This window comes from Schistocerca americana, chromosome 9, assembly GCF_021461395.2.
Source record: "Schistocerca americana isolate TAMUIC-IGC-003095 chromosome 9, iqSchAmer2.1, whole genome shotgun sequence".
Taxonomy (NCBI): domain Eukaryota; kingdom Metazoa; phylum Arthropoda; class Insecta; order Orthoptera; family Acrididae; genus Schistocerca; species Schistocerca americana.
The window spans coordinates 10,528,008-10,552,630 of NC_060127.1; the positions used below are offsets into that span (position 1 = coordinate 10,528,008).

The window sequence follows — 24,623 nt, forward strand, 5'->3', positions numbered from 1 at the left end:
CTGTTTACTGGTGGAACACTGGGGAAGTGCAATCAGTCTACAAAGAAGATTGCTTACAAACCACTCGTACAATCGGTTCTAGAATATTGCTCAAGTGTGTGGGATTCACAGGTACCAGACATACCATCTGCCACACACCATAAGGTGGCTTGCAGAGTATAGCTGTATATGAAACAAAATTTGAGTTAGCATCAACTGATATTATTAACAGTAAAATTTAATGAGCTCTTGGGCACCCTCCACCAAGTAAGCAAACATGAACAAATTAGTTTTATGCTAGAAGTAGATGTATCAAAACATTTTAGCAACTCTACTGCACACTTACGGTTCAAGTTAACCCAAAAACCTTCAAAATATGTAGCCTACTCCATTTATTATTCATTGCTGGTTCAGTAAATTAACTGGGATGGAGCACTCTTGACAGTACACAAGTGGATAAACTGTCTACCCTCCCCTCTCCCCTACCCCAAAAAGAACCTGCCCCAAATATTAATGCTAGCCGATTTGTGCTATACCATTTAGCATGCTCTACAAAAATGTTCACTATTTTCTCTGCTGATGCCTTTGCACTTGGCATTAATTACTGGTGCACCCAGCAAAAAGGACTAACTCTGCCTACTAGTGTAAATAAAAGAGTAAGCAGAAGCTTTGATACTACCTTGCTACTTCATATCCACATTGTTGCCTTTCAATCTAACCCAAGACTCGAGCTATGCTACTGATCACCTTATTCACCATAGCTAAAATTTTGCATTCACTACCAAACTGTCACCTTTCATCCTAATCTATACCTCAGGCTACACTACAGATTAAGCTGTCAATCTACATTATACAAAATAACACACAAACACAAAAAAGGTAATTGTCAATGTTTGGTTCTCTTCCTCTTTGTGCATGTCCGACACCACATGCCACAGCATCATTATCTCACAGGATAGACCGACCTCCAGTACCAGTAGGTTTAAATGACCCAAATAAAATGGTATAGCATTAACACACAGCAAGAATAGTAGTGGCCTAGGACTTAGTCTTGTGGAATACTCATTATAATTTATTTGTGTGTGGTTGATGCAATGTCTCTCTGGTTTGGTTACTAGTTAAGTAACAGGACACAGAAACCGACACTAACTCTGACTGAAGTCCCCTTCAGTGAACCAGGCTCTTCCATCATTTGCTGTTGTTGGCGATTTGTTTTCGTCAGTCGTAGCCAATCGGTTCACATATCTGAGAATAGCTGAGTTTAATTACTTCTTTCCAAAGAATAAGAAAATTTGTTTCTGATATGCAGAATGGGAAGAAAACTAGATTTGCTAACTGAATCAACTGTAGTGTAGCCCGAGGCCGAGGTTACATTGGAGTGTGGCAATTTGGTTGCAATATTGCAAAGCCAACACACGCGAATGTAAAAGAAATTAGATATGCTGACACAGTGACGTGTGGCACAGCCCGGGGCCTAGATTAGGTTCAAATGTGACAATTTTGTTATGAGTGAATGTGAATGGAAGAAAATTTAATTTGCTCACCAACTAACCAGTAGCAAAGCCCAAGGCCTTGGGTACAACGGAATGTGACAATTTGGTTACAAATTGACCTAGCCAACAAATCTCAACACAAAAATAGGAGTGCCATGATAGATTGATGTGTAATATAGACAGAAACACATGTTCGTTATCACAATACGCTCCTTGTATGTATTATTTCCGATTTCACAGAAAATTTCGACAATGTTGTTAAATTCTAACCTAACAGAACAAAATACTCGGCTAATTTTAGCTACGAAACACAGGAAATTATGAACAAGCACTCTGATTGGCTACCAACAACCAACTCGAGATTTGTTTAGTGAACTTCCCACAATTCATCGTGTCGACAACTACAAACAGCAGCACGTAGTGGGAAAGCTGTGGTACACTGTAAATGTACTTTTACCCTACATTTTCTACATTCTTTATATTAAGTATAAATCAGAGCACATATATGCTGAGCAATGCCCAACATAAAATTGTAGCACCTAAAATACTATGCTGATTGCAATGGCAACATTTTATCATTTAAAAATAATTTTAAGGAATTACTGCAATTATTCACAAAATACAAAGAAGCAACCAGTTACAAACAGTACCACGTTTGCAGTGATCTCATCGAAGTTTATCATCTTCATAGTCTCTCAGGTTTGCAAGCAGATTGATTGACCATTGTTGAAAGATTTTTTGATGGCATAACATGCCATCATTATCAGGTTACCCCTGCTCACTGACATCCTGGACCAGTGGGTCATATATATATAGTCTCCCCCTCCACTGAACCCATGTATGGACCACACTATGTGATGCTACAGTGGTGGGGGTAGCTCGCGCTCACGATTCAAGTGCGGTCCTCAGTCTGCGCTCTACCTTTGGCGTGCTCAGTGTTCCGCTTTCACTGTGTTTGGAGAATTTTCAGTGCTGGAGCCCACAATTGACTAAGTTGAAATACATTGTTGTTGTTGATTAGTTCCCATGTAGCCTCCTTGTATACACAGTCCCAATAGTGGGGTGTGTTTTGCAGACTTTTTGTACCTTTGTGTTTCATTTTGTGGTTGGTTTCAATGCAATGTTCACCAGTTTCTGATTTAGTGGGTTGCTTTAGGTCAGTGTTACCTTACATGGTCGAAAATTAATTCTACAACGATCAATCAATCCAGCTGCATGCCTGAGGGACCTTCAAGCACCATATTCGCTGGGAATTGATGAGTACTTTAAAATTAAAGTCACACTAGATGTGGAACTACAAATACATGGAGTAGCATTTGACTCCAGGTGCTAGGAATTTTAAAATGATTTTTCAACTCTGATTACAATTGTGTCCATGAAAAATTTCAAGTCCTCCACTTCAAACCTTGCAACCGAGTTGTTCTAAATCACAGTTACCAATATCATGTATCAACTATCCATCGTTTCTCATGAGCCTACAAAACGAGGGAGTTCAGTGGCAGTGTTCAGAGTAGTGTTGGATATAATGCTGCATCATTCTCTTACAGAATCATGGTCGAGATCTGTTTGACTATCCCCAACAATACCACGCAACAAAATAATCCTAACTGTTGGGCAACTGACTGCCATTGTGTTACTACTGTAAAGGCACATGACAACTGGTATGTTGTTTTCTGTAGATGAAGATAAAACTTTTTTCTTACATGTTCAATGGTGTTCCTAACCGCTACAAATTCAACAGAACTTCTGAAAAATAGTATGAAAACACACAATGAAAGTGCTACTGCACACAGTATTGTTTAATCATAAAGAGTGAATTGATCAGAAACTACACAGTAGAAACCCAAAGACTTCAAACTTTAACATGTTTAGAACTGGAGAGTCAAAAACTTGAAAAAAGGTTAGGAAAACCCATGGCTTTCGATTCTACCCATCTTCTTCGACTAATGACATCAGAGATTAACTACGCCTGCAAATGTATTTCAAAACGCAATATGATGAAGGCAGCAATTATTCACTGCACTTACAAACATTACAACTGATATTTTACAGCATAAATGGAGAAATTGAAATATAATCTACATTTGATTGGAATGGGAAGAAAGCCTAACATGTGGTAGCAAAGTAAGTACCCCTCTGCCATGCACTTTAGTTGTTTGCAGAGTATTTATGTAGATGTAAATGTTGGTTTCTAAATGGAGTTATTTTTGTTATGTTTTTAATGTGGAATTCATCATATCATAGAAATTAATTGAAAGAAAGAATACAAATATGAAAAGATGTCATTCCTGTTTTTCCTGGTGTCAAGGGATAAAACCAAGTACACATTAAAGGAAACTTTATTCAAATCTAGAATGCATTAGGCCTATAGAATGTGAGAAACTATAAATAGCCTATAATATCGTTTGGGACTAGAACACCTGCTTTCAGAAAAAAACAATAACAATCACTAGACTTACTGGTAGAAATACTTAAACATCAGCACCTCGTTTACAGGACAGATGGTACTTTCAACGTCAAGTTTTTAACTATTTTTCTTCAACAATGCAAATGCTACACTATATTTTCTTTTTTAAAAGATGACATTCTTACCTTTATAAAACCTAAGGGCAAGCCGATATAGATCTTTCAATTGGAATCCCCATTTCTCCAAGGCTTCCTCATCCTCCTTACTTAGCTCTCCATCAATGTGTGAACGTGTTATGCTTTCCTCGGATCCTATACTTAGCCGGTCTAGCTGGCTGTCAAGATGACTGCTTTCGCCATTCGTCGCCATTGCATCTATAAGCCCCTTGGACTTATAGGTACCGAATTATGTTGTAAGAGTCTGTTTATTACTATGAGCATAACAGTTTTTGCTTGCACAAATCGACGCCACAGTTTTTCTCTCTTGGAATTCGTATTGTTATTTCGCAGTAGCACACTAGATGCCTTTCTCAGTGCCAGTTACATCTAATTCCTTCAACACATCTTCAAGCACCTCGTTACCTCCTATTAGTTTTCATTCCCTTAAAGAATGTGCAAGTTCAGCTTAATAAACACAGTTCATTTTCCCCTTTTGCCAACGCACAATACTCCACCTCCACCGTACATCACGACGACCCGCCAGCGATGTTCTTTCGCTGTTCAATCTGTCGACAAACAGTAGCTACGCAGACGTCAACATTTTACACATTACTTGGTGTACATTTATGTTAATCAGCGTGCAGCAGTAGTATCAGCAAAATCACAATACTCGTATATGCGGAAATGACAATGGGTTTTTTGCATTCCGACTGTGCAACCACAAATTGTTGAATCTTTGTATTTGGATATGATCAGCTATAAACGTCCGTCTTTCGGCACAGATTCAATTTTCTGGCTGTTTTATTTGTCTCAAAATCTAATTTAAAATACACAAATACTTCTAGCCCAAATAAAACGGCTATGTATCATTCGCGTAGTTTTTTTTTTCCAATTACTTTGAACATTGTTTGGAAATTCTGCGAGTTCAGAAACGTCATCCCTTACGCTGCACTCCACGTTCCTCTATGTCGTTGAGTTTTAAGCAGCTGAGTTTAAGAAAGAAAGAAAAAAGCCACTGATGAGAGCAGATTATTAGCCAGACTTTAAACGGATTATTTTCAAAATGAGGGAGCAATCGGTCGTCCCTTCATTAAAGCTAAATCTAGATTTCGGCTAGTTCCGAGCCACGATACTGGATAGGCTACAGCCGAAGTCTAGATTAGCTCTAATAAAGCCTGAAAGAAAGGGAGACTGATTGCAGTGCTCTGTCATTTTTAAAGTCACATTACTGTCGTCGAGTACACTCCACATTCCTAACGTAAGGAAACTTGACGGATTATTTTCGTCAGCTATTAACACTTTAACACAGCGCAGAAAAGTAAACAACACTACTAGGTAAAACGGGAGTTGCATTTCCGGCAATCAGTGAAAATAATTATGCCAGGATTCATAATTATTATTTGGAAAAGAGCTAAAACATTGTTTTTAATTTTTTATACTTCGATTTACGATAGGATATGGTCACAAAACATATTACAAACAGTACTTCCGGATTATTGTCACACGTTGCAAAATACAATTAAATAGTATTCACGTGTAGAGTGTCACCATATTTAGTTCAATTCAATTTATTACCGTCCTTGTAGTACATCATCAAAATGACATAGGACTTGTCAATAAACATTACAACTTAAAATACATGTACATGAAAATTTATAATTGAATTTACTTGTCACTTAGACATTACAATTTTAATACAACTGTAAGAACATTAACATAAAAATATACAAGTAGGATAACAACATTAAAAAAAGCTAGTGATTCTCACATCAAAGATTACTTCCATTCTAACAATAACGCTGTTTCACACTTTCATAGAAACAGCAAGTATTTAAACGTGAGCAATTACACATATTTATTATGTCAGGGAAATATTAATTGCGCTTTTATTGTCAATGAGTCATAAACTCTTCAATACTGTAAAAACTACTGCTCAATAACATGTTTTTTAATTCTCTTTTAAATATGTGCAGTTTTGGTATTATTTTTAGTTCTTTGTGGAGAGCACTGTAAAGGATTTTGGGTTGGTATAGTACACTTTTGTGATACATAGCTGTTTTATGAATTTCTCTGTGGAAATCATTCCTATTTCTCATTTCGTAGTTGTGAAATTCTCTGTTTAATGTAGAAAATTCCTCATGTACTTTTAAGAAGCATATGCTTTCCTATATGTATAAGGATGGTAGTGTCATGATTTTTAATTCTTTGAAAGCATGCCTACAAGAGTCTCTATATCCTATACCTTTTATTATTCTGACTGCCTTCTTTTGTAGTCTAAATGTATGTTTTGTGAGACTGTTGTTCCCCCAAAACTGTACACCATATCTTAATAAATTGTGCATGAATGAAAAATAAACACATAACACTGTTTTAATATTACATGAGCTTTTAAGCATTCTAAGTATATAACATATTTGACCTAATTTTTTGTTCAATTATTTTTTTTTTTTTTTTTTTTTTTTGCAATGAGTCTGTTTTCATTAAACCATCTGTCTGCTTCGTCTGTTGCTAATGTGACTTTTTCCTGTAAGTCAGCTTCACTATTTACTTTAACAAACAAACTTGTATCGTCAGCAAACAGTACTGCCTCTGCTTCAGATAGTTGACTTGGTAGGTCATTGATAAATATTAAAAACAGTAATGGCCCTAATACAGATCCCTGGGGTACTCCGTACAAAACTCTCTCAAATCTTGATTAATATGTCCTATCTGCATGGCTTATCTCCACCTTCTGATGCCTGTCCGACAGATATTATTCAAACCATATGTGGGCAACTCCACGTATCCCATAGGCATATAACTTCCTAAGCAGTAACTTACGGTCAATGACATCAAAGGCCTTTGATAGGTCTAAAAACAATCCACAATTTAATTTCTTTCTATTTATGGAGTTTAGAACAAGTTGCAAAAAATTGAAGATAGCTGTTTCAGTTGATTTATTTTTACAGAAACCATTTTGCGCATTAACCAATATTCTATTCTTAATAAAAAAAATTGTATAGTCTATGATACATTATCCTTTCTATTATTTTTGAGAAACCTGACAACATTGATAAAGGCCTTAAGTTACTAACATCATATTTATCACCGTCCTTGTAAAGTGGCTTTATAGTTGACAGTTTAAGTTTTGATGGAAACACCCCTGTCTTAACAGATTCATTTATAATTTCAGTGAGATGTGAGGCTATGTTTCTTGCACTTTGCTTAATGACTTTGTCAGGAATCCCATCACACCCACATGGCATTTTATTTTTTAACTTATTTATAGCATTTAGTACCTCTGATTCAGTTACTGGCTAAAGGAACATTGTCATGTCATTCATGGGTTTTTTACCTTGCTATTGGAATTGCATTTAGTTTTAATTAAATTTATGGCTATATTTGTGAAATGTTTGCTAAATATGTTGGCAATCTGAAGTGGGTCCTTAACAGTTTTACCCCCACTTTTAATGACAAAGCTGTTATCTTTTCTTTTGTGTCTACCTATATTTTTATTTATTACCTCCCAAGTTGATTTCATTTTGTTGTTACCTTTCTCAATATATGAATCATTATCAAGCTTCATATTGCTAATTTACTTTTATACATCTTGCAGAGTTTGCTATTAATCAAGGAAGATTTAAAATTTATGAAGTCCTCCATAACTATATTTTATAATTTACACAACTGAAGTCCTTGTATGGCAAGCTGATTTTCAATTGCTTCAGGCAAAACTTTAGTTCTGTAATTTAAAAAGAAAAGTAATTTCTAGTGTACATTATCCTCTCTGCTAAGAGAACCACATTCATAGTTCCTGTAAATGTTATTAATTTTGGCCAGAAAAGGTGATGCGTCATTTCAAATTCTGCTGACCTTAACTGTTGTTCCATCAGCTGGCAAAAAACGATTTTCTCTAGTTCCTGCTAGAGTACACCTATTTTCTTCTTCTGACACTTCTGTTTATACAATTTCTCCTTTGCTGATGAAAGCAAATTTAATGCCATTAATGAAGTTAGTGCAGAATTGAAACAGATCCGTAGGCATAATAATCTAACTATTAATCGGCTGTCACAAGCTTGTTCTTTCTGTTAATTGCTAGATCAAATTAAATATCCTTGAGATGCAAACTTTGATATTTAGCTATGTAATGATGGCAGAACTGACTCCAAACTTTTGTTTCTACTTCATTATTGATTCCCTGCTTTTGGCCTTGTGTCCCATTAGCACGAGTCCATTGCCGTGTGGTATGAAACAGCTAGCAACTGCAGAAGCTACAGCTTCTGGTCCAGGACACTTTTCATAGTGATTCTTTAAATTCCTGATTTCAGACTGCCATGTTTAGAAGCTAGTGATTATCTCAAATTACTAGACATATAAAAAATGAGAACACTATGATTATTAGATTCTTTATGTTCTTTCAGAACTTCTGAATCTACATGGGGCCCTATGTGCTCGCATTACAAAACCAAATCTTAGTTTTCTTACATGGTTTGGAACACGGTGCTTTAGAATAATTAGCAGAAAATTATTTTTACACAAGAGAGGGCTGAAAGTGCCCATTTTTGGCATTTTTCACAGCATTAATCAATTTTTGGCCCCAATTTGTAAACTACTGGAAATTTGTAAGAGAACTCAAATTTATATTCTATGACCTTGTGTTGGCAAGTTATTACATGCACAGTTTCAGATTTATCCCACAATTACTTCAAGAGATACAAAGAGCTCAATTTCACATTCTTTTTCAAGTAGCTATTTCTTTGGCCACATTCACTTCAAATTATCTAAATTCATATTATTCATGATAACTTTTTGTATTATCCCTTGTAAGAGAGTGCAAAAAAGCTGTACAAAATGGAGCAGCTCCGTTTCTTTCAAAAAATATTGCAGAGTCCAACAAATAACTATTGTCTCTGTAAGTATTACACTGGTGAAAGTAAAAATTTGGCAATATTCACTGGGAACATGTGTGAGTGCTCACAAAAATTTCATTAATATCTGTTATAGTCACTTAGGAACTTTTTACAAAATTAGACCACTTGGCATGGAATGACCATTTTACGGGATAAAAATTATTCCAGAAAAAGCAAAATTAGTGATCTTTAATAGCTACTTCATACCAATACTGACCTATGGTATCAAAGCATGTACCTTTCCAACAAGAGCAGCCCAAATACATTTGGAAAGATAGGTGACTGGAAAACATCCTCCAAGAAGATGCCAAACCCATGGAATGGATACCAACGAGACGATCTTACTGCCATATGAAGGACAACAGATTACGTTTTCCGTGACGGGTTATATATGGACAGAAGGAAGTGGAAGAGGCTCAATGACAATGCCCAGGAAACTAGACTTACACAATGATAATGATGGCACTGACTGGTTGGCTCTCAAATGGCAATCATGACTGGAGACCAGAGGGCTCTGCCGGGGTGTGATCAGCATGCAGAGTGATCATATTGATTCCGTGCTCCAAGGTTCAGGACAGCTCGGACCTCTGGCGGAATTACAGAGAGCATAGCTCTGCAAGGTTTTGCAATAATTACATGCTCTACCAAACTGTCCAGACACCTTACATATACAGACTAAGACTGTGTGAAAATGGTTCATTTCTTACATTGCTGGGTGCATCAGCTGTATTAAAATAAGCTTTCAAGATATTTTTTTTTCTTGTAACATTATTTACTCTTTAAAGTTACTTTTCAGAAGGAGAATTATATCCTAAAAAGATGCCGGATTAATAGCAAAATAAGTTTTAGAGGCAGCTGTCTACATTTACATCAGCAATAATTTCATTCTACTACATAGTTAACAAGTGTCAATATTCAAACTTCCTGTCAGACTAAAACTGTGCTGTCCTGCTCGTATATGGTCAAAATTTGACCAAATTTCATATAATCAAAATATCCTATATACAAATACCCAACAGCAATGTTGTGCATCACTGTTAGGTGCAGAAAGAAAATTTCAAAGCAAGACTAAACAACTGAGTGTACTAATACCACCAGGCAGAAATAACTCAGGGCAGATGTAATTTTCCCTTGGAGAATCAGTGTACAAAATGAGAAAGCAGTTTACAAAATAGTAATATCCATAGGACTGTCATACACTTAGTTATCAACCAAAAGATCACTTTCTGAAGTAGAAAAAACACACATACACACACACACACACACGCGCGCGTGTGCGTTCACATGAGCACAACTTGCACACACGACTGCTATCCCATACGTCCTTCCACTGCCATCAAACTTGGTCATAGGCACCTTCTTACCACATCAATGGCAGGGCTATCTGTGAAAGTAGTCATGTGATTTACAAACTAAACTCCAACCACTGTACTGCTTTCTACATGGGCATGATGACTAGCAAGCTGTCTGTCCACACGAATAGTCACAGGCAAATTGTGGGCAAGAGACAGATGGACCACCCAGTTACAGAACATACTGCCCAACACAATGTATTTCGCTTCAATCCCTGGTTTACAGTGCGCATCATCTAGATTCCTCCTACGAACACCAGATTTTCTTAAATGCACAGGTGGGAACTCTCCCTGCTATACATCCTAATCCCTGTAATCCCTCTTGCCTCAATCTTTGCTGGTCCCTGTCCTTCATCCATCTATCCCCTTCCCTGCTCCCACCCCAACAAAACACAGCTTTCTATTCAACGAACACACCCATTAGTCCTTTCCTCCTCCTCCACTCCCCTCGCCCCTCCCCAACCTCCTGCTCCTGGCTGCACCACCCTGACCCACATGCTCCCCAGAAGTGGCATTACACCTTCCCCCAACCCCGGTTATCCCCACCCCTTCCCTGGCCCATGCTTACTCCACACCCACACCACTGGGCTGCTGCTGCCATCAGACGCAGTTACAACTCAGTCTGGCCACAGGCAGTGGTCGTGTGCTTGAGTTGTGCTTGTGTAAGTGTGTGTGTGTGTGTGTGTGTGCGCGCGCGCGCGCGCGTGCATGTGTGAATGCATGTACATCTGTTTCCCTGTTTTTATGACGAAGGCTGTGGCCAAAAGATAATGTGTGTCTTAATCATGCCTGCTTGCAACTTAATGAGTCACCTTTACAGTACGTAGCCAGCTATCTTGTCCTTACTTTGTTAATCTATCCTTTTCATAATATTAGTGTTCTAGCTTGTGTGCACAGTGTCACAATGGCCGGATGAAAAAAATAAATGGATTCTCACTGCATGTAAAAATATGACTTTTAAGCTCGTTTAACAGCGGATGGTTGCTCTTTCTACTTTCCGTGGGAATTCACATGCATTTCATGTAGTTACCTTTTCTTAGAACATATTTGTCTTGGTTTCATTAATGCTACATATGTGCCATGTTCTCCAGTTTTCCACTAGGAATTGTGTACTAGAAGATAGTTGGAAATTTATTTAAAAATATATTACATTTAGGACCGAAGTCTAACCCATTAAAACTGGGCAATTCAGATTTTTAGAACTTTCATTAAGCTCCGAGTCCATAATGTGAATGTGGACCAGTGTATCTAGAGTTTCTTCTTCATTACATCAAACAGAAAGAGCTAAATCCATCACTTCTGTTATGAAAGACCCATGTTAGGTATCTACTAATGTTACAGTATAATGGTGCACCATCATATTTAAATCCACATTTTTGTGGATTAAACATTTCAGTGGAACTGATTAGATGATTAGTCTGGCATCAATGAACTGTTCTGAGACTTGCCTCCATTATGTTTTTCTCATAGGACACAAAGTAGTAAACAATACTCTAACACACCTGTCACATCCAACTTATAAATAAAGGAGCCAACAAAGGAAAATTGTTAATTAAGATGCAAGAAAAGGAAGAAAAAAAGTGTGGGAGAACTTGTTAGGGAGCTAGAGGTTTACATAGTAAATAACCAAAAACAGAATGAGGCTTCCAGTATTTTATTCCAGAAACTATTAAAATAATGAATGAGCACATTAAAGTTGGACAGGCACAAAATGAGTCTTCGCAGAAGACAATCACGTGTCTATCGTGTCTGAGTCAGAGTCGTCCTCCATCGCAGCTTTGGCTGCCTTCTCTGCTTCTGCGAAGACAGGTGCGGGCACACGCTCGTGCAGACCTTTGGTTACATTTCCTACCCAGCTCAATTCAAGTTCAAACTGCTTGTCCTTCAGCTCATCATGGACAAGGTAGATTCTGTAAGAAAATAAAGGTACTGTAGCACTGTGGTTAAACTCCAACACTAATCCAGATTTGGATAAAGTATTACACGTTCATAAACCCAATATGGCATATTAATCTCAAAAAGATAATGTTCATTTTACAATTACAAAAATTTCAAGCCTTTTGTAGTTTCACTTTAATGACTTCCAGTATTTATCCGTTTGAAAAATTACTGAATATTACTTAAGTGTGTGTTGACCGAGTTGTAGGTAACTGTTCTTACGTAGGGTGGTCAAAGTGATCTGTGCCTTTCACTAATTCTTAACTCATCAGAAAAGATTCCCTATCAATTATTTTTTTGTTTGGTGAAGTGGTAAATGCGTAAGTGTCACAGATATACAAAATAAGTTAGAGAGAATGTATGGGCCTACATTTGCAAATAATTTGAGCAGAAAAACACACAGGTCCGAAACTGACAGCTGGCCACAGTTAAGTGCTTATACATGAAATGTCTTATGAATATAACTCTGAATTTGTAACAATAGTGTGTTTGGCAAACAGTGTCCGTAGGAGTGTGCTAAATGCCAACACAACATGCTTTAGTATGTACAACACTTTCTTTATGGAAGTGGGTCTGGACTGGAGTGCAAAATTTAGGACCATATACATCAGTTCAAGTTATGATGGTACACTATTAGTCATAAGAATAATTTTGTGGATGTTTCCAAATCACAAAATCTGACATGTATTGAAAAACATTCTGTAGTATGTCACCAATTGTTATTAAGTGCGACAGTTCCACTGTCTATTTTTTTTCTTTTCTTTCTTTTTTTTGTGGTTTTCGAGCACACAACTACGATGATCATTAGCGCCCAGACTAAGTTAGGAATGCACTGCGAGGCACAAGGTTAAAACAGCAACTAAAAGGCACAACACTGTAAAAGACATGTTAATAGGCATCGGAAAAAAAAACAGCATAATCAAATGTCCTTAGACAGGTTTGTCAAGTGGATAAAACGAAGAACGCGAGCAGCTGCTCCTGGGACATCCGCTAAAATGGCATCCAGAGTACATGGCAGGCCAAGATCAACGCACAGTGTATTAAAATTCGGACATGACGTTAAAATGTGGCCTACCGTCAGCAACTGCCCACATGGGCAGAATGGCGCCAGCGCAGATGGCGATGGCTGAACCGGCAGTGTCCAATTCGTAACCGGGTCAAATCGACGAGAAGGGCGTGAAGAGGTCGTCCAAGCTGTGGGAAGAGGTTTCAAGGCCCGAAGCTTGTTGTCCGCAAGTGTAGCCCAATCGGCATGCCACAGTGATAAAATGCGCTGACAAATGACCCTGCTACAATCGGATGAAGGGACATAACAAGAAGCTGTCTGAGGCTGGAGGACCGCAGCCTTGGCCGCAGCATCTGCAGCTTCGTTCCCAGGGATACCGACATGGCCAGGAACCCACATAAAGGTAACTGGAGAACCATCGTCCCCCAGCTGCTGAAGAGAGCGTTGGATACGGTGCACGAAAGGGAGAACCAGATACGGATCACTAAGGCTCTGGATGGCACTCAGGGAATCAGAGCAGATGACATAAGCAGAATGTCGGTGGCAGCAGATGTAAAGAACAGCCTGGTAGAGGGCAAATAGCTCAGCTGTGAAGACCGAACAATGGCCATGGAGCCGGTGTTTGAAACTGTGTGCCCCGACAATAAAAGAACACCCGACGCTGTCATTGGTCTTAGAGCCATCTGTATAAATGAAGATCATATTAATGAACTTCGAACGAAGTTCGACAAACCGGGAGCGGTATACCGAAGCCGGGGTAACCTTCTTTGGGAGCGAGCTGAGGTCAAGGTGAACGCGAACCTAAGCCTGGAGCCAAGGTGGCGTTTGGCTCTCGCCCACTCCAAAGGTTGCAGGGAGTGAAAAATCAAGGTGCTGAAGGAGGCGACGAAAGCGAACCCCAGGGGTAGTAGGGCAGATACATACAACCCGTATTGACGGTCGAGAGAGTCATCAAAAATGGAACGATAAGACGGGTGGTCGAGCATTGACAATAGCCGATAGGCATACCGACAAAGCAGTATATCGCGCCAGTAGGTTAGTGGCAATTCACCAGCTTCAGTATGAAGACTCTCGATGGCACTAGTACAGAACGCTCCAATCGAAAGACGTAAACCCCGATGTCGTATGGAGTTGAGGCGGCATAAGATGGATGGCTGTGCACAGGAGCAGACAAAGCTCCCATAATCCAGCTTTGAGCGGACGATCGACCGATATAGGTGAAGTAGGACGGTTCGATCCGCTCCCCACGACATACCGCTGAGAACTCGGAGGAGATTTAGAGAACGGGTACAACAGGCAGCCAAATATGACACATGTGAAGACCAGCTAAGTTTCCTGTTAAATGTAAGACCTAAAAATTTTGTTGTCTCCACGAATGGGAGAGCAACGGGACCGAGTCGTAAGGACGGTAGGAGAAACTCTTTGTAGTGCCAGAAGTTGATACAGACCGTCTCCTCGGCAGAAAAACAGAAGCCATTGGCGACACTTCAGGAGTAAAGACGGTCAAGGCAGCGCTGAAGACAGTGCTTCAGGAAACATGTACGCTGCACACTGCAATAGATGGTAAAATTGTCCACGAAAAGGGAGCCTGATACATCAGCTGGGAGGCAATCCATTATTGGATTGATCACTATGGCGAAGAGAGCGACGCTCAAAACAGCCCTGTGGCACCCCATTCTCCTGGCGAAAGGCGTCGGACAGGACAGAACCCACACGTACCCTGAACTGTCAATCCATTAAAAAGGCACGAATAAAAAGAGGGAGGCGACCACGAAGGCCCCATGTATGCATGGTGCGGAGAATGCCCGCCCTCCAACAGGTGTCGTAAGCCTTCTCCAAATCACAGAACACAGCCGCGGTCGGGCACTTCCGCAAGAAGTTATTCATAATGAAGGTCGACAAGGTAACCAGATGGTCAAATGCAGAGCGGCGCCTACGAAAACTGTTATCCTGGATAATAGTGTCCGACAAGGCAGAGCCCACACATTCCTTGAAAACTTGAGTCATTTACAAATTCCTGAAGGAAACAAGGCATGTGGCCATGGAAGCCCCCACATGTAGCAAGTGCGGAGGATATCAGTCCTCCACCAGGTGTCTTAGCCTTTCTCCATATCGAAAAACACGGCCATAGTCTGGGATTTCTGCAGAAAACCATTAATGACATGGGTGAACAAAGTGGCGAGACTGTCAACTGCAGAAAGGCGTGCTCGAAATCCACACTGTGCAGTGGTTAGTAAAGTGCGAGACTCGAGTTACCGTACCATCCGTGCATGAATCATGTGTTCCATCAACTTGCAAACACAGCTGGTGAGAGAAATGGGGTGGTAACTAGAAGGAAGGCTTAGGTATGGGTGTAGCAGTGGCATGGAAAATGTGCATTCTGCACAGATGCGGTTGTATGTATGAAGCAGGAAGTGCTTGTCCACAAGAGAAAGATGCTGCAACATTTGAATGTTAACACTGTCTGGCCCAGGGGCAGAGGATCGGGATGAGGTGAGAGCACTATCTAGCTCCCTCATAGTAAAGCCGGCATTGTAGCACTCTTGATTCTCAGAAGAGAAGGGTATCACCCAAGACCTCTGCTTGTTTGCAGTGGAGAAAGGTAGGGTGATAGTGAGGCAAGCTCCAAATCTCCGCAAAATGGGGGCCCAAAGTGTTGGAGATAGCAATAGATGACACCATCTGCCACTGCCAGGGTGGCCCGCATAATGGAAGGAGGAGCAGAGCTGTTAAAGTAACTAGTGAATGAAATCCAGCTAGCTTTTTGCTATCCTGAAGAACACAATGACACTCTGCATCCAACTGTTTATAATTAATGCAGTTTGCCATAGCAGGATGATGGTCAAAAGTGTGGAGAGCACATCTCCGCATGTGAATTACGTTGCAGCACGCCTCAGTCCACCAAGGGACTGAGACACAGCGTGGTAAAGGGGAAGTGCAATGAATGGATCTTTCTGCAGCAGTAAGGGTAACATTTGTAAGGTATTGTACTTAGTCATCACAACTTGGGAAATGTTGTCTGTCGAAGGTCACCAGGAAAGAGTAGAGCCTCCAGTCGGCCTTAGTAAGCTGCCATTTGGGTGTGCACGTACTCAGGGTAGGAGTCAGCAAACAGATAGCATGCCGGAAATGGTTGCTCGAGTACATGTCAGAGAGAATGGACCACTCGAGATGATGGGCAAGCGGGACAGCGCAAAAGAGTAGATGCAAATGGGAATAGATGCGAGGAGTCTGAACGGAGCATGGGTGCCCGTGTGTTAAGGCAGAGGTGGTTAAGTTGACTGAGGTCAGCCAAGAGGACACTTTTTGGACAGGTTCTGGGAGAACCCCAAAGTGGATGGTGCACATTAAAGTCACCAAGCAACAGAAAGGAGTGATGTAGCTGCCCAATAAGCTGGAGGATGTCTGTCCTGGTGACAGTGAATGATGGAGGGATACATACAGTACAAATGGAAAAGGTCATGTGAGGAAGGAAAAGGCGAGCTGCAACAGCCTGAAGGTGGGTAGTTGGAGAGATGTGTTGAATATGAACGTCATCCCGTATGAGCAGCATGACTCCCCCAACAGATGAATGCCATTCTCAAAAGGAAAGGTCAAAGCGGGCCAGGAAGAAATGCAAGAGCTCAAAGCAGTTGTGAGTGTGCCATTTTGTTTGCTGGAGGCACAGAACAAGCGGACGCTATAATTCTAACTGCAATCAGAAATCATCTTCGTTTGACCAAAGGTCGCGAATGTTCCATTGAAGGAGAGTCATAATGAGGAAAGGAGAGGAGGGAAAAAACGAAAGGATGTCATCTCAGCGCTCCTTGAGTGCAAGCCCTCAAAGACACTCTTCTACAGGTACAGAGGCCGGAGGATCCTGCTCCACGAGATCTACAGAGGCGTTGGCAATCTATCTCTCTCTCTCTCTGTCTGCCTGCAGAGTGCAGAGCACAAAAACAGCTGGCAGTGTGCAGCGGAGACACAGAGGTCGGCTGGGTGAGGGTATCACGTGGTGACACCGTCAAAGAGGGTCTCCAAAACGTCAAAGGAGAAGACCGTTTGCCTTTGTTTGACTTCTTCGAGCCTTTCCGGTTGGCAGAGGAAGATTCAGATGTTTGTTGGCTGGAGGGAGGTAGGAAGTCTTCATGGGAATATTCCTTCTGCCCTTTTCGGCCTGCCGGCTGTGTAGCAGGTGACTTTACCCCAGGAGGCAAATGTCTGCCAGCCTGTTGTACAGCTGGACGAGGAGACAGCGATGCTACCACGACATTGGGCGATTTCACAACCTTAGTGTTAAATCTGAGGCCGCATGTCGCCATGGCCATGCTCCTTCATGGAGCGAGACCAGTACTGCAAATGCCCGATGCTAGAATGGAGGTTTGGGGCTAGCAAATAACTTGCGAGTGACAGGGTAAGGCACTTTTTCCTTTACCCGGATCTCCTGAACAGCCCACTCATTGGGATACACGGTACAATTTCGAGAGGAGGCGGCACAGTCACCGTTGCAGTCGATACAGCGAGGAGGAGGTGGCAGACAATCGCTCTCGTACGCATCCCTACCAAAGGTTACACATTTGGCCGGGTGTCGACAAGACATTTGAGAGTGGCTGAAACGATGACAACAGTAGCAGCGCATTGGTCAGACAGTGGGAACTACACAGCCTGCTTCGATCTTGTACAGAAGCACCACTCTATCAAAGGTGAGAAAAAGAGTGTGTGTGGGCACTAAGGACACTTCTGCCTTTTTCATCACCCGATGGATGGCAATGACACCTTGATCAGAGAAGTATGTTTGGATTTCTGCCTCAGTCAGATCATTGAGAAGCCTAGTGTAAATAGCACCATGGAAAAATTCAGAGTTCTATGGGCCTCAACATGAACAGGATAGTCGTGGAGAAGTGAAGCGGCAAGCAGTTGCTGTGCTTGAGAATCAGAAGTAGTCTCCAAAAGCAAAGTGCCACTGCATAATCGAGAGCAGGATTTGACCAGGCCCGGCAATTGCATCAACTCCTTTCTGAATAAGAACTGCTTTTACTGTTGCAAAGGACAGACTGGCTTCAGTACGTGAAACCACAAGAAACTGTGGTGCAGCTGGGAGGGTCTTTGAATTGGGAGCTTCATTCCATTTACACGTCAGACATGGACAGCGAAGATGATGACTGGTTCATTGCGAGAAAATCATCCACGATTGCCAGTGTCTCCGATGGCGTGCTCCTTCCAACTGTCCCCCCCCCCCCCCTCAGAGTGGGGGGCTCACCTGCCTTAGGTGACTGTTCACACATAAGGTCACACCTCCCGAATACCTGACAGAGAGACCAATCAGCAATTTGGGAAGGTAGGAGCTCTGGTAATCACCTCTCCCTGGGCCAGCCTGTATCAGGGGGTACCTGTGAACTCTACCTGTGTTTGGGAAGTATGCGGTAACCAGTCACCGGTTATGCGTCGGATACGTGGGCTGGCCTTCAGAAGCGCACAGGGAGGAAGAACAAAAAGAGGAACCCCAAACGCTGAAGTGGAGGAAGTATGAGAGAAGGTGAGCAAAGAAAGAAAAAAGGAATGTAAAAAATGGTGAGACTGTTCTGATGTCAGCCACTGAAAATCCCAGACGTTCTGCAAGAGAGGGAAAAAGAATAGCAAGAGGACAAAAATGCAGCACGGAGGGAAAAGATGCTGCAAAGGCTGGGGCCCCATGGTAGCCAAGCACGAACCCACCAAAGAGCGGTGAGCTCCCTGGTGGTACATGCAAATGGTAAAACCAACATTTTCGTACAAACTTTAAAGCATCCAAGAGAACAAATGCACTGCCATACTGAATAATAGGCAACTCCAAAAATAACAGCAAGTGTAAACTCTGACATGGGAAAGTTGCAATAAGTTCCATACAACAGCAGGAAAACATTATTAAAAATTCATCTATATTTAAAAATTTGAAAGAGCTGCAGGGCAGACTCACTTATTCGGTTATGTATTGTCACAAGTGAGTAGAGAACTCCACCACTTACATTTTTGCAGCATCCTTCACCAGATCCTTGATACTGATGGAACTCAGCTTCAGCTTTTCGATCTCTGTTTTTGCAGCCTGTTTTGCTTTACCAACAGCACAGCCATAGTAGCCCTGAAATACATTACATTGTTTTAATACAGAATAAATAGACACCTTCCAAACTGGAGCAAGTTGGAGAAAAGAGCAGTTAAAAACAGCAGCTCCTATATAAAATACTTCAGTCTCTAAAAAATCACTTCCAAGCCTCAAACACACCATATTTACCCAAGTTTAACAATAAACAATAAGACAAGCCTGAATGTAAGATGTGCCTTTTATTAAGAGCCTACTTGCGAAAATTTTATTTTTAACATATTCATATTCAGATTAATCAAAACTGCAAGCTATTTTAATGATACAAAGTATCTGCATTAAAAAATTAGCATTATACCTATTCTAAACTTATGCCATTTACTGATTGTCTACATTCTGATAATACAAGAAGAAACACAATAAACAAAAATAAATGGTTTACATTATTTTTTAGCTTCACATCTTTATTTGCTTATTATCAAAATCAATCATCTGCGGTATCGCTATTTTTTAACCACCACCACCAGCACCAGCAATCCCAAAATCTGGGACGTTAGCTTCGCCTAACGAATGAGAGGTGCATAAAGGGGCAATTTGTTTCTACATACAAGCAGCCATGAAACTTTTCATCTCGGTTGATACAAATATTTGGTTGTTCCTTTAAAAAATGTTACGATTTCTGAGGTGGAAGTTAAGGTAGGACCTGAGAACTCAGCTGTTCTTTTCTTCGCAAATACATAGCAGATTTTCCATCTATACTGATGTGAAAACGTGACACTATTCCTTTGTCTCTTGGTTTCAAACATGTTGTCTGGCTACTGCATAGAAACAGCACCTGACACACCCCTTTTCATTTCCATCATACACCAAGGCAAGCATTGACAACTGCGTCAACACACAAGTATTCCACTGGCCTCTGTCTAGACTTTTAGCATCTCCTACAGAAACATATACTACTTTTGAGTATTTGTCCAATTTTAAAATCAATTCATTTCCAACTACACATGGTTTCAGGTAAACTGCAATTTAAAAGTGGTAAGTGTTCTTAAAAGGACCAGGTATCCAGCATACATTCCCACAGCTGCAACCACAATGAAACAAACAGCTCACCACTCTCTTCCCCACATTGTCCTAGTTCTCAGCCAATTTGGAGTCACTGCTCCCCCTCCAGCCCTTGAGTATTCTTCAGAATATACCTGCAAGTGACCTCAATTTTCATCTGAAAATTTAAGACAACCACTATACTAATCTATTACACAACACAAAAAACACTGACCTCCGCGGCACTGGATTAATCTGGGAATATAAGACAACTTTGTATTTTTTGAATGAAGAATTTGGGGAGAAACATCTTATAGTTGGGTAAATGCAGTATTCCTATATAAGGTCTAAATAAGCACTTTGTTAGAGTAGTTTCATATTAAATACATATTGCAGATAATAATTTTAATGTTTACTTAGAGTAGGTTCAGTGTATTTTATTACACTAATTGTGTACAGCACCTGTTTCGCTAAAATCAAACCTCAAGCAGGCATACAGTGTACTTTGTATACATGTAAAGTAGCTCTCTCTATGTTACCCATGTAAAAACATGTCTGAGCAAATTCATAGTATAATCTTAGTTTATGTGAGCTAAATCACTGTTTAATTAAGCAATAATAAAATAAACTTTCATTGTATCACTCTGCTGCTGCATATAAGTGTTACCCCACAGTAATCACCCTCTTGGAGCATTAACCAGCGCAGTTGCATCAGATCCCCGTCAAATGCTTATTTGATTCCTAATTATCTCGTAGACAACTGCCCCATTGTGGGATTGTCCTGCCAGCTTTGAATCGGGTAATTTTCTTGCACGAACTGTAGAGTTTTTTCTCACTTATCTCGCTGCTTCCTTTATATTGCTGCTGCCCAGGCTGACATAACAACACAACTTATTACTGTGTTAGCTGAAGCAATAATGAAGAAACAGGTATGGGCTCACAATTGTAAAACAACACTGGAATGGTGCAAGACTGTTATTTGCAGTTGGTGCGCTTTATACATAGGTGCATCAGAGAGCGCTTAATGAATAAAAATGTGCAAGTTTTATTAGATTATCACTGATGCAAGTACACTAACCTCACCTCTGGTTATGACATTCAGATGCAGAGAAGATCACAACACTATGAGTGGTTGGAAGAAATGAGGAAAGTATGTATTTCATGTGATATATTCCACAGATCCTAGTTTTAGAACTACAAATTTATATTTACATTTACAGTTTATGTTTAAAAATGTCTGTTACTACCCTATATGCAAACTATTTATCATGTAGAATATTTTCGTAAAGAGAAATAGTAAGTATAGAATTTATGCCAATAACTTCTGGCCAGAGAAGTTGATGCATAATACTTGTTAACGGAACAAAGCTGTGTATGATGAAGTGAAGACCATTTCCGTATGCTCATTTTCTATAATGGATATTGTCACCTTAATTTTCTTCCTGCTTCACAACTGTCTGTGGCCTTTATGAATCACAGTTAAGTTGAAATTATCGTTGCATTGTCTCCATGAACTAATTACAAACATCTATTATCATTCGCTGCAGTTTATTGTTCTTCCAGCACTGACAACATGAGCAAAGTCAATGACAACACCACATTGTCCTCTCAGCTGCTTACAGTTGAACCAGCAGAAATCGTGCCACTTTTGATTCACACTGTAGTCAACCTTGAAAATCAACAGTTATGTAGAGCAGTAGCAACTTTAATGCTGCTGTTGAAGCTCAAGTTGCATTTGTCGTGCAGTGTATCAAGTGTTCTCTTGTGTTAAGTCTCCTGTAGAAACTTATGATATTGTTGAGTATTTGTCCAATTTCGAAGTCATTTCAGTTCCAACTACAACTGGATTCATGTGAACTGCATCTAGGCATGGCAGATATTCACAGAGAGCCAGGATATATGATATACATTCCCATGGTTAGCAACACAACAAAATTTGCTGCCTGCTAGCCACTTCCCTCCTGACATTTGCCCTAGTGCTCCACCGAGCTAGTCCCACTGTCCACTCTCTCACCATTCCAGTTCATACAAATTATACCTGTGCATGGCCTGAATTGCCATAGGATCCGTATATGTAAGATGGCCACTATATTAAGCTATTACACAATGGAAAATGCCAACTTCAGGAACAGTAGTTAAATCTGGAAATGTTAAGACAACCTTATATTTCTTACTCACATAGGAAACTCCTGAAGGATCAATCATGAACATAGCAGGCCCATCAACAGGTTCGTAGCTGCTAAGAACCACACTACATCCAAATGGACGCACAGCACTGTACAAAGTGTAAGCGTGCATGTAGCCCGCAACCCTGTCCACTAAGTGACGCAGTGGAATTCCATCTCCATACTGGGCGCGGTAATTGGCTGCTTCTGTCCGGGCAGTCTCCACAATCTGGCGTGCATCTGATATCAAACCAGCCACAGCCTGGAAATATCAGAAAAATCATTTAGTTTGTTTCCAAGCAACAGTATCAAAAACTGGGCGAGACTGCCTACTCTAATTTTGTACTTCTGCCATGCATTGTCCTCTTCTAGTTCAATCCAACATTTCCTTCTCACCTCTCCTCTTCCCACTTCCACTCCATCCGAAATCACCCCCTCCCCCTTCATTACACCATATTTTCATGCACAACATTAGTTCCACTGCAACATTAGTATGTAGCCATGCCATCAACAGGAATAAATGTTTACGCACTGCCTTAGATCAATAATTTAATATATTAGTAAAGCTACTTCTAGTCAAACTTTTCTCTCCTGCCATAGCAGTCTCTAAAATTTCTATCATACTAAATTAATATACTAAACTGTGTGTCTAGCCTTAAATCTTTATATGATGAAGCGCACCTTTTATAAAAGTCTTTTGAGCCCAAGAAGGTCTTTTCATCATGTGAATGCTACCTTTGTCATACATTACTTTATAACAAACACTATTTCTGTGAAGACTTTCAATAAAGAAACAGAAAATTCAAGGTTGTATGGCCATCTTATGTACATCAAAAATGACACTAACTCCTACGACTGTGTCCTTAATAACGTTTTTTTCCATTACAATTTAACAGGGATCAAGTTTTAAACTATATTTTCAACACTGGCATGATTATTAGAGCCAACTATTTGACGCACAAGTAAAAATGCAGCTTTCATGCAGCTGAAGATACAACAGCTTTACCAAGTGAGCCCTCACAACAATTGCAACACCCTTATCATATAATGGCAAGTAAATTACATACTGAAACTTCCTGGCAGATTAAAACTGTGTGCCGGACTGAGACTCGAACTCGGGTGAGCTACCCAAGCACGACTCACGCCCTGTCCTCACAGCTTTACTTCTGCCAGTACCTCGTCTCCTGCCTTCCAAACTTGGTAGAGCACCTGCCCGCGAAAGGCAAAGGTCCCGAGTTCGAGTCTCGGTCCGGCACACAGTTTTAATCTGCCAGGAAGTTTCATATCAGCGCACACTCCACTGCAGAGTGAAAATCTCATTCTAAATTACACACTAGTTCTTCTATTTTACCGATTTTTTACTTACCATTCCAACATGTTTGTCGATATTGAATATTCTTTGGTTCGCACCTGGCTCATACAATTTTGAAGTGACAAGTTTTTCGACGGCAAATACAACGCCATCTTTTCCCCTCAGGCCTATTACAGTACTGTGAAAATATTCAAAAACATTAATTGACTTTAACATTGGTACGACGAAACAATGTGCGTGTAACAGTTTCTTACCCACTGTTATCCACTGCTTTCTGTGCATATTCCACCTGAAAAACACGACCATCTGGCGAGAACTGCGATGCGGAGAGATCATACTGAAACAAAATAGTGAAAGACGATGTGTACGTTTGACAAAATACATAATAATTGTAAACAGTGGTTTGGTGACATTTTCCACACAATGTTGCATTACACCTTCTGTAAATTGGAGTTTCTGGTGAAATGGTTAGCAGCTATCTTTGAAATAATGTTAAATAATTAACGCTGAACTGACACTCCGTTTTAACACAAGTGCAGAGTGAATATCTATTCCCACCAAAAATTTGGAACTAGTTGAGATCAAACCAATTGTCAGTATTTCAGCGTACAGTACCTGTAAAAAGCTTTCACAAGAAAATCATTCCGTACTTTGAATGTGGCTACTTACACCCGTTCCTATAGAGCTCATGTTGATTATGTTCTTATTTTTCCTCAAACGATAACAAAACTACAACTCGTCGTCCACAACACACGGTGATACGGCAAATTGTTTTTCGTGAAACAACAGACTGTCTGTGGATTCAAAGTTTTGAATATCGAAGAT

General features: G+C 40.3%; 2 protein-coding genes across 2 annotated transcripts in view; both read right to left on the minus strand.

Moving 5' to 3' along the window:
• LOC124550948 (Golgi resident protein GCP60) overlaps nt 1–4,849 on the minus strand; it is an 89,288-nt gene extending 84,439 nt beyond the window's left edge. The window contains exon 1 of the mRNA XM_047125760.1: nt 4,065–4,849. Coding sequence (XP_046981716.1) covers nt 4,065–4,248 — 184 coding nt within the window. The 5' untranslated portion in view covers nt 4,249–4,849. The remainder of the gene's footprint in view (nt 1–4,064) is intronic.
• Nucleotides 4,850–11,916: 7,067 nt separating this feature from the next.
• Nucleotides 11,917–24,623, minus strand: LOC124550929 (proteasome subunit alpha type-3). The gene is made up of 6 exons (XM_047125725.1): nt 24,468–24,623; nt 24,053–24,135; nt 23,853–23,976; nt 22,500–22,748; nt 19,207–19,319; nt 11,917–12,188 (listed from the first exon to the last, which is right to left on the minus strand). Exons 1-6 carry the CDS (start codon nt 24,486–24,488, stop codon nt 12,011–12,013), a joined length of 768 nt encoding a protein of 255 aa, XP_046981681.1. The 5' UTR covers nt 24,489–24,623; the 3' UTR covers nt 11,917–12,010.